At 47.7% G+C, this 11,271-nt stretch overlaps 1 protein-coding gene across 4 annotated transcripts in view; it reads right to left on the bottom strand.

Annotated features, from left to right (window-relative positions):
• The window catches only part of TECPR2 (tectonin beta-propeller repeat containing 2), a 102,518-nt gene that overhangs the window by 22,014 nt on the left and 69,233 nt on the right, over positions 1–11,271 (bottom strand). For 3 of the 4 annotated variants that reach the window (XM_055556451.1, XM_055556452.1, XM_055556453.1), the window contains exon 17: positions 4,075–4,223. In XM_055556451.1, the coding sequence (XP_055412426.1) occupies positions 4,075–4,223 (149 nt within the window). Of the gene's footprint in view, positions 1–4,074; positions 4,224–7,517; positions 8,123–11,271 lie in introns of those variants that run through there. The other variant, XM_055556455.1, reaches the window with a different exon arrangement.

Below are 11,271 nucleotides of genomic sequence, written 5' to 3'. Positions count from 1 at the left end.
GTCATCCTCAATGACACCAAAAGTATGAGCAACTGAAGGAAAATGGAGATAAGATGGCCTTCATCAAAATTAAAAAATTCTGTGCGCCTTAAAAGACACCATAAAGAAAGTGAAGGAACAACCCAGAGAGTGGGAGAAAACCCTTGTAAATCATAATTCTCATAAGGGTCTGGGACACGACTGAGTGGGTGGCTATGTATACGTGAGATGCACACATCCAGAATATATGAAAAAGCCTTACAGCTCAGCAGTGAAAAGACAAGTCAGTCAGTTCAGTTCAGTCGCTCAGGTGCGTCCGACTCTTTGCGACCCCAAGAATCGCAGCACGCCAGGCCTCCCTGTCCATTACCAACTCCTGGAGTTCACTCAGACTCATGTCCATCAAGTTGGTGATGCCATCCAGCCATCTCATCCTCTGTTGTCCCCTTCTCCTCATGCCCCCAATCCCTCCCAGCATCAGAGTCTTTTCCAATGAGTCAACTCTTCGCATGTGGTGGCCAAAGTACAGGAGTTTCAGCTTTAGCATCATTCCTTCCAATGAACACCCAGGACTGATCTCCTTTAGGATGGACTGGTTGGATCTCTTTGCAGTCCAAGGGACTCTCAAGAGTCCTCTCCAACACCACAGTTCAAAAGCATCAATTCTTTGGCGCTCAGCTTTCTTCACAGTTCAACTCTCACATCCATACATGACCACTGGAAAAACCATAGCCTTGACTAGATGGACCTTTGTTGGCAAAGTAATGTCTCTGCTTTTCAATATGCTGTCTAGGTTGGTCATAAGTTTCCTTCCAAGGAGTAAGCCTCTTTTAATTTCATGGCTGCAGTCACCATCTGCAGTGATTTTGGAGCCCAAAAAAATAAAGTCTGACACTGTTTCCACTGTTTCCCCATCTATTTCCCATGAAGTGATGGGACCAGATGCCATGATCTTTGTAATGAGCAAAGTATCTGAATATGTTAGTTCCCCAAATAAGACACATAAATGACGAATAAGCACACAAAATGCGCACTGGCCCTTCAGGAAATGCAAATGAAAACCGCGAGGACACGGGAATCCAATGGTCAGCACGGTGGCCGAGGTCGGCAACACTGCACCGCAGGCCTGAGAGGTGCTGAGGGGGCAGGTCCAGAGTCCTCATCACAAGAGAAAACTGTGCATCGTGACAGGTGTTTACTGGACTTACTGTGGCGACCACTTTGCAATATATATATAAATATCGATCATATTGTACCTGTGAAACTAACACAATGCCACACATCAATTATATCTAAATTAAAAAAAAACTCAACTGAATTATAACAAAAACTGCCAATTTGGATCAGATCAGCTTTCCTTTCTGTATAGGACTGTTTTAATACAAATCAGAACATTCAGTAACCCCGATAATATAAAAATTAGCGTTTCCTGTTTCAATGAACTTTTTACCCTGTTTTTTAAAGAAAACCACCATGAAATATTGTTTTACACCCACTAAGACAGGCTTTTTAAACTGGGCAAAAAAAAAGTTTTTCAGTAAGGGTGTAGAGAAATGAGAACCCTCACACGTTACTGGTAGAATGTAAAACGGTGCAGCCAGTGTGGAAAACAGTCTGGCAGTTCCTGAGAAAGCTAAACATACAATCAGCATATGACCCAACAATCCACTTAAAGTCAGAGACCCAACAGAACTGAACACACAAGTCCGTACAATTTTGTACAAGAATGTTCACAGCAGCATTATCCATAGCAGCCAGAAAGTGGGAACAACCCAAACATCCATCAGCTGACAAATGGGTAAACAAAGCATGGCCAATCCACACAATGGAATGAGTGAAAGTCGCTCAGTTGTGTCCGACATGAATATACAGTCCAAGGAATTCTCCAGGCCGGAATACTGCAGTGGGTAGCCTTTCCCTTCTCCAGGGGATCTTCCCAATCCAGGGATTGAACCCAGGTCTCCCTCACTGCAGGCGGATTCTTTACCAGCTGAGCCACCAGGAAGCCCTAGTAGAATGGAATGGAATACTATTCCAATGGAATACTATTCAGTCATTAAAGGAATGAAGTACTGACACGTGCTACAGTGTGGATGAACACTGAAAAGATGACACTAAGTGAAAGATGGCGGATAAAAACGCCACCAATTACAAGACCCCATTTACACGAAATAGGGAAATCCAGACCAGGCAAGTGCATAGAAACACAAAGGAGACGGGTGGCTGCCAGGGCTGCGGGGTGAGGGTTCTGAGAGGAGGTTACCAGTGGGCCAGGGGTTTCTTTCCAAGTGAGAAAGTTCTAGATTGGAGAGCAGGGATGGTTGCAGAGCTTTGCAAATATACTAAAAAGCACTGAGTTGTATACCGTAAAGAGTGAATTATAACCCTTCCTTTAAGATAAAGCTGCTGGGAGGTGGCGATGACTACCAAAGGAGTCAGACAAGAGGGTGCCGGCTCGTCTAAGGCGAGTTGGAGTACAGCAGAGAAACCCTCGTCGCCCATCAGCAGAGCACTGCTCGGCCGGCCACACACCCCCCACCCCCCGTGCTGCGAGAGCTGCGGCTGGCAGCCAGCGCTGTGTGCCGAGGGACACGGGCCGGTGTGCACACAGAGCCTTCGAACTCAGACACGATTCCACTCACTCGCGCCATGACCCCGTGAGAGGAAGATCCGCATGCAGCCTCCCTGTGGCCGTGGCCAGTGGCCTGAAAGAACGTGGCATGGGCCTCTGACTGCAGCGGCTCCCAGCACGCATCCCAGGCCTCCTGGGCAGGACAGGCGCTCCTCAGCCGTGCACCCTGGCCTCTGCTGGCGCACCCCTGGGGCTTTATGGTGCCCACATGCAGACGGCCAGCAGCACTCTGCTGGCGCACCCCTGGGGCTTTATGGTGCCCAAATGCAGACGGCCAGCAGCACTCTGCTGGCGCACCCCTGGGGCTTTATGGTGCCCAAATGCAGACGGCCAGCAGCACTCTGCTGGCGCACCCCTGGGGCTTTATGGTGCCCAAATGCAGACGGCCAGCAGCAGAGGCGCCCGTCTGACACCGGGCTCCTCGTCTCCGTTCACGCGTCTGCTCAGCCAGCCAACTCCCGCCGCTGTTGCGTGTCAGGCTTCATTTTTTTCCCAACAAAGTCACAAATGGGGACTAGAAAGCACTGGAGTAAATAGCTCATTAAATCACAGCCTTCCTGCGAAAGTTTTAACAGACGTACACTTAGCATAGTCACCAGGGCCACTAGCTATTTAAGAGTAACTAAAGACTGCACGAAAATCAGACTTCAGCTTTTGATTTGAGTGGTAGAACAGTCAAAAGAAAAACATTTAGGATACATGGTAAACTAAAATACGATAGGCGTTGGGGATGGGATGGGATGCATAAGAAAAATAATTTCTGGGGACTCCCCTGGGGGTCTAGTGGCTAACAATCCTCCTTGCAAAGCAGGGGACATGGGTTCAATCCCTGGTTGGGGAACTAAGACCCCACATGCCTCAGAGCAACTGAGCATGTGCACGACAAGAGAGTCTGCGCCACAGAGAGACACCTCGCGTGAAACTATATATAGAGAGTCTGCGCCACAGAGAGACCTCGCGTGAAACTATATCGAGTCTGCGCCACAGTGAGACCTCGTGTGACGCACAACTTAAGACCTGATGCAGCAAATAAATATTTTTTAAAAAGGAAAAACAATTTCTTCAACAAAATAGAAAAGGCACTCACAAAATAATGATAATAGGCTCTCTCATCACAAGATCTTTATGGGACTTTTACTCTCTTCCTTTTGGATATTATTTGCTTTAAAGAAAACAATGCTCATTTTTAAAAAGTTAGAAACAAAACATTTTTGAGAAAGAAAAAGCAGCCCTGGCTCAGATAATCGTGAACCTGTTCAGCTCTAAACTCCACAAATACCAGACTCTGAGTTGGAATGCCAGGGAATGAGTGTGTGCCGACCCCAGGCACACTCAGCCCCCGGCGCTAGGATATGCGCCTCCGCCCTGTTTGCTGGGAGGCCCTCGCCGGCAGGTGCGTCCTCTCCCCACCTCAGCGCCTGACCGGCCAACTGGGGAGCTGGGATCAGGCAACCTCTGCTCACCTGGACAGGCGGCTCAATCGCTATCCAGGCCGGAAGCATCAGACTGGGGTTCAGCGGCTGGGTGCCAACGCGGAAGTAAACGCCACCCCTGGAGTCACAGGCCCAGACGTGCTGGTTTCCACAGGCCAGGCTCGTCAGTTTCACAGCTCCTGTAAACAGACAGAAGGCACACGTGCTAGCCACTTTTGTGTGATGACTCACGGCTCGTGTAAGCTATGAACTTTGATTTTGTTCTTCAAAGGAAGAAATGACACTGCGTGTGCAGCTGAACTCTATGGCTGGAGAATATTATCATGCACGAGAGTCACCAAGGCCTCTGCGTGCCCGGCCACCCGCCTGGCGCCACACTGCAGCCCTGCCACACCAGAGACAGAGGAGTCAAGATGCCATCAGCACACCCCCTGAGCCACCAAGCACGGGTGAATACCTCAGCATGGTGGACATGGAACAACAGACTGGTTCCAAATAGGAAAAGGAGTACGTCAAGGCTGTATATTGTCGCCCTGCTTATTTAACTTCTATGCAGAGTACATCATGAGAAACGCTGGGCTGGAAGAAACACAAGCTGGAATCAAGATTGCTGGGAGAAATATCAATAACCTCAGATATGCAGATGACACCACCCTTCTGCAGAAAGTGAAGAGGAACTAAAAAGCCCTTTGAGGAGAGTGAAAAAGTTGGCTTAAAGCTCAACATTCATAAAACTAAGATCATGGCAACTGGTCCCATCACTTCATGGGAAATAGATGGGGAAACAGTGAAAACGGTGTCAGACTTTATTTTTTTGGGCCCCAAAATCACTGCAGATGGTGACTGCAGCCATGAAATTAAAAGACGCTTACTCCTGGGAAGAAAGGTTATGTCCAACCTAGATTACTTTGCCAACAAAGGTCCGTCTAGTCAAGGCTATGGTTTTTCCAGTGGTCATGTATGGATGCGAGAGTTGGATTGTGAAGAAAGCTGAGCACCAAAGAATTGATGCTTTTCAACTGTAGTGTTGGAGAAGACTCTTGAGAGTCCCTCGGACCACAAGGAGATCCAACCAGTCCACTCTAAAGGAGATCAGCCCTGGGTGTTCATTGGAAGGACTGATGCTAAAGCTGAAACTTCAGTACTTTGGGCACCTCATGCAAAGAGTTGACTCACTGGAAAAGACTCTGATGCTGGGAGGGATTGGGGGCAGGAGGAAAAGGGGACGACAGAGGATGAGATGGCTGGATGGCATCACAGACTCGATGGACGTGAGTTTGATTGAACTCTGGGAGATGGTGATGGACAGGGAAGCCTGGCATGCTGCGATTCATGGGGTCGAAAAGAGTCGGACACGACTGAGCGACTGAACTGAACTGAACTGAATGGGCCTCACAATGAGCTCACTTCATCACATACACAACCGTTAGTAGCAAATTCTGGGTCTGGGGTGAGAGAATTCATCCTTTGCATAATCTTGATCCTAATCAGAATTCAGTTCAGTTCAGTCGCTCAGTCGTTTCTGACTCTGTGACCCCATGGACCGCAGCACGCCAGGCCTCCCTGTCCATCACCAACTCCCAGAGCTAACTCAAACTCATGTCCATCGAGTTGGTGATGCCATCCAACCATCTCATCCTCTGTCGTCCCCTTCTCCTCCTGCCCTCAATCTTTCCCAGCATCAGGGTCTTTTCAAATGAGTCAGTTCTTTGCGTCAGGTGGCCTAAGTACTAGGAGTTTCAGCTTCAGCATCAATTGTTCCAATTACGATCGACTAATGAAGCCTCCTGGAATCTTCATTTCTCTTTTTACATTTCTCCTTGTTTATTAAACTAATTTTAAGAGGAAAAGAAGTGGGAGGAGCCTTTAGAGAAATTACATTTGATTAAGAGTTTATCTGGGAGAAAGAGCAACAGCCAACAGTCGCTGAACCTCACAACAACCATACCTGGTTATTACTGCCCCAGCTCACACATGAGGCCATCAGGACGTGGACTAAAGAGATCTGCCCAAGACCCCAGAGAGAAGGTGGCTAAGCCAGGAGGCAAGGGTGCACTGGGCTCTGAATCCAGGCCAGGCCAACGCCTCCCTGCCGGCTGCTTCTGGCCTCAGGCTCCACACCTGCTGAGTGCGCAGATCTTACAAGTTCGGCCTCATCACTGCTGACAAGTGAATATACCCGAGTAACCTGCGTCTTATCCCATCACAGAACATTTTCACCACCCAGAAAGTTCCCTCAGGCCTCTTCTGGTCAACACCCTTTGCCCTGAGGCAGCCACTGTTTTGACTTCTGTTGCCACAGATCCAGTCAGTCTGGTCTAGAAGTCCAGGAGAACAGGATCAAGGCCGGCACTCCCCCCGGCCCGGCTTCCTGCTCTCAGTGTAATGTTCTGGACGGGACAGCCAGCCATTCATTCCTCCTCACCGCTGAGTAATACCTGCTGCAGGTAACAGCCACAGTTAGCGTCTCCCACTGGCAGATACTTGGGTCACTTCCACGTTGTGCTGCTAGGAGCAAAGCTGCTATCGTCATTCCTGTAGGAGACTTTTTGGTGAACGTGTGTTGTTTTTCCTGAATAACACCTAGGAGTGGGACTCTGGGCTATGACATTTATATGTTTAACTTCCAAAGAGGCCGCCAGTACCCCATCTTACACACCCACCGGCGGCCAACACCTCACCAGCATCCACTCTGGGTATCTTTTCATGTCAGCCATCCTAGTAGAAGTAAAGTGGCATCTTGTCATCGTTTTAATTTGCATGTTCCTGATAACAAGTAATGCTGAGAGCCTTTTAATGTGCTTATGGGGGCACTTCCTTTGTGAAGTATCTGTCAAGCCTTTTGCCCATTTTTCAAGTTGAATGGTTTGACTTCTGGTGACTAAGTTAGGGGATGAGTCATTCTGAGTAAAGCAGGAAGAAGGTGGCGCAGCTAGGCTCGCTGGCAGGGGCTCTCGGCCACCCCACAGCTGTCAGTGGCATCAGATGACAGCCCGTGTCGTCACCAGACCACAGGCACGGATCCTGCAATGCGAAAATCTCATCACGTGCATTTAGCTTAAAAATATTAGTCCATTACTACTGGAAAAATTTCCTAAAGATGATACTGTATTTTAAACATCTTTCACAGGGTTAAAATAGACATCCCAGGGCTCCAATATTACATATTAAAAGATCTGTAGCAATCCAAATAAAGTACTTCCAGCAGTAAATTACAGAAATAGCTGAGAAACAAATTCTCACTTTAAAATGTTAATTTAAAAGGATTCTGTGTTGGGATCGTCAACCTGCCCTACTAGGAACCGCTCCTGTGAAGAAAGGTCCATGGTGACAGAAACACCCTGGGTCAGCACCTCAGAGAGCAACGAGCTCCACCCCTAGTGAGACACAGAGCTCACATTACAAGGCCAGCGTCTTCCAGAACAAGTGTAAACGCCTGTGTATAAGTGAATTTATTCTAAACGGGAGAGACAGGTCAAAAGGGAAAACATTTAGTCAAGGGCCTTTCTGTGGTGTCCTACCTCCCAGAGGGTCTCGGGCTGCCTGGGCGCAGGCCTATGGGGTGCAGACAGGTGGGCCAAACACAGCTCCCCAGCAGCCCCGGGCTTGCCGCAGCTCCCGGAGTTAAGGGCACCCCCCCCGCCCCCAGGTTCTGGACTGGGCTGTGAGCACAAGTGGTCCGTCGTTCCTGAGCTGAAGCATAAATGAGCCGGCAAGAAGGCCTTCCCTTCAGTGGTCCATGCTGCAGGGGCCACCGCGCACAGCAGGGCTCAGTCAGCCGCCGCCCGCGAGACGACGACCGGGCGAGAGCCAGCCTCGTGGGAGCCGAGCGCAGCAAGCGTGTGTTAAGTCGCGGGTATCCGGCGTGTGTTAAGTCGCGGGTATCCGGCGTGTGTTAAGTCGCGGGTATCCGGCGTGTGTTAAGTCGCGGGTATCCGGCGTGTGTTAAGTCGCGGGTATCCGGCGTGTGTTAAGTCGCGGGTATCCGGCGTGTGTTAAGTCGCGGGTATCCGGGGCTTGCTGACGACAGCACTAGTCCAACGCACACGGACACGCCACACCTTTCCTGCCTTCTCATCTGCTTTTCCCTCCCATGTAAAAAAAAAGTTTCATCACTTTATTCAACAGATCAGACATTTTCCCTTTAAGACTACTTTTTAAACATATATTTTAGAACAAAAGGTGGCATTTATTTGGTTTTCACTATTTATAAAATTGCTTTTCTGCATAAATTACTATATAATATGGTCCTATTTGTTACCTAAAGGCATGAACTGACGCTGAGTATGTCTTCATTAAGTGCTGTGACCAGATGAACTCAATTACAGGTTGCACTCGTTCGCTCAACACTCTAGTGCCTGACGCAGGCATGTTTATGTGTACTGGGAAAGGAAATGTTGTGAGCATCTTAAATATCTGCTAAACGATGCAATTTTTTTCTAAAAACTAGGCTTGTCATAAGTCATAATATTTCATATTTGGTCTCTGTAACTGAGCTCAGCAGCTAAACATTTAACTGAAGACGTCTCTCAGTCTAAGAAACGCCAGCCGAAACCACAATGAGGCGTCACCTCGCAGCAGTCAGAATGGCTGTCACGAACAAGTCTGCAAAAAATAAACACTGGAGATGGTGTGGAGAAAGGGGCCCTCCTGCCCTGTCGGCGGAAACGTCAGCTGGTGCAGCCACCGTGGAGAACAGTATGGAGGTTCCTTAAAAACTAAAAATAGAGGTAACATGATCTAGCGATCCCACTCCTGGGGATCTATCTGGACAAAACTATAATTCCAAAAGATACAGGCACCTGTATCTGCACGGCAGCACTATTCATAACAGCCAAGACATGCAAGCAACCTAAATGTCCATTGATGATGAATGGATAAACATTTGGGATAATGCCAATAAGGCCACCTGTAGCAACACGGATGCAACTAGAAATTACTACATTAAATGAAATCAGAAAGAGAAAGACAAACATAATAATTTTTGTCTATATGTATACTAATTTGTACATATAATAATTACATACTATAATAATTTCACTTATACGTGGAATCTAAAATTTGACACAAATTAACTTATTTATGAAACAGAAATAGAATCAGGGACATAGAGAACTGACTGGTGGTTGCCAAGGGGTTGGGATTAAGGGAGGGATGGATTCAGAGGTTAGGGTTAGTAGATGTTAAGCTATTACATGTAGAATAAACAACAAGGTTCTACTATATAGCACAGGGCACAAGAGTCAATATTCTATGATGGAATTTTCTAATATTCATAGAATATTCAATATTCTATGATGGATAAACCATGATGGAAAATAATATATATGTGTGTGTGTGTATGTATGTATAACTGAATCACTTTGCTGTAGAGCAATAATTAATACAAGACTGTCATATGGGAATAGAATCTAAAACAGGGTGGACAGATGTGTAACGGACTCGCTTTCTACACTTGTTAGTAGCAACACAACGCTGTAGACCAACTATACTCCAATAAAAACCAATTAAAAACCCCTCAACACTGTGGACCAACTATACCTGGATTTAAAGAGAGAAAAATAATTCTTAGTCTAATCCCAAAGCAGCGATTTGGTAATTTGTACAAGGACAGAAAAGAGGGACACTACATCTTGAAAAAGAAAGACAGAAAAGACAGAAAGCATGTTCATGATTTGATACTTTGCTAAAGTCATTCTTAAAACTGAAATACCTACTTACATTGTAAGAGGTGGTGACATTCCAGACTTTAAATGACCTGGTGTTGCCCACGATCAAGGCTGGCATGAGGCAGCCTGGATCACACTGCTAGCACTGGGGAGATGGGTTTCTGTTTTTTTCTTTTCACAGTCAGAACATCTGTAAAGAAGCGGCCAGGACTGAAAGGGAACCAGGTAATAAAGCACATCTCTGAACAGCCCTGATAAGCCAGCGCCTCCTACCTCACGCCTTGGGCAAGGGGATGATGACGTGAAGCTAGACTAATGAATTACGGTGAAGACACCTTGTGCCTGTTACTAGTTTTATTTGTGATGATCAGTAACAAGGAATCAAAACCCATATTCCAGAATTACTTAGAAATGGAGTTGCAAAATGATGACAACTTGCCTGACAGTCTCATTTCTGCTGGGGGTGGATATGGCCATGCATGGGGCCCTCCACCTCCAATGGAAGCTCCTCGAGGGTCTGAAAGAAGTGAGGGCTGGGACAGCGTGGGAACAGGGTGCTGACTGAGGAAGGCAAGAGCAGGGTGGATGCTCTAGACGACAGGGAGAAAGGGGAGCCCGGCACGGTAAGAGCAATGGCCAGCACTGGGAACCCCACGGCACCAGGCCCTCAAAAGGCAGGCTGAGCTGGCCAGGCCACCAGGGTGCGGGAGTCACCCTAAGACTGGAACTTGACTCCAGGGCATGCGCAGCCACTTAAGGTCAAGCAAGGGTGGCGTCCCGAGCCGAGTTTTAGGATGAGAGCTCAGGCAGCTGTGGCGGGAGGGGGGCACACCAGAGCCGAGAGGCGGTGATGGCCGTGCAGGAGTGTGTGTGGGGGCGCAGAGCTCTGGTCCTGGCAGTGATGGAGGGAAGCAGAGGATAAGACAGCCCAGGAGACCTTCTGGGGAAGACGGAGAGACACAGTCGACCACACTGGCCAGCAGAGAAGCAGAAACAGCCAGAGAAGTTAATGGAACAGAGAAGTGAAGTCAGGAAAGAGAGTACATTTTGGACCATCAACAAAGTGAAAAGGCAACAACATCCTGGAGTGTGAAGTCAAGCAGGCTTCAGGAAGCATTCCTATGAACGAAGGGCTTCCCAGGTAGAGCTAGTGGTAAAGAACCCACTTGCCAGTGCTGGAGACCTGAGAGATGTGGGTTCAATTCCTGGGTCGGGATGATCCCTTCGAGAAGGGTATGGCATGAATACCCACTCCAGTATTCTTGCTTGGAGAATCCCATGGACAGAGGAGCCTGGTGGGCTACAGTTTATAGGGTCACAAAGGGTCGGAAATGACTGAAGTGACTTAGCACACACGCATGTATGCACTATGAACAAAGCTGGTGGAGGTGATATAATTAGAGTTGAACTATTTAAAATCCTAAAAAAGGATGCTGTTAAAAGTGCTGCACTCAATATGTCAGCAAATCTGAAAAACTCAACAGTGTCCATGTCAGTTGTCATTCCAATTCCAAAGAAGAGCAATGCCAAAGAATGTTCAAACTACCATACAATTGCA

This window comes from Bubalus kerabau, chromosome 19 (assembly GCF_029407905.1).
Source record: "Bubalus kerabau isolate K-KA32 ecotype Philippines breed swamp buffalo chromosome 19, PCC_UOA_SB_1v2, whole genome shotgun sequence".
Classification (NCBI taxonomy): Eukaryota; Metazoa; Chordata; class Mammalia; order Artiodactyla; family Bovidae; genus Bubalus; species Bubalus kerabau.
This window is presented reverse-complemented; position numbering and strand designations above follow the sequence as displayed.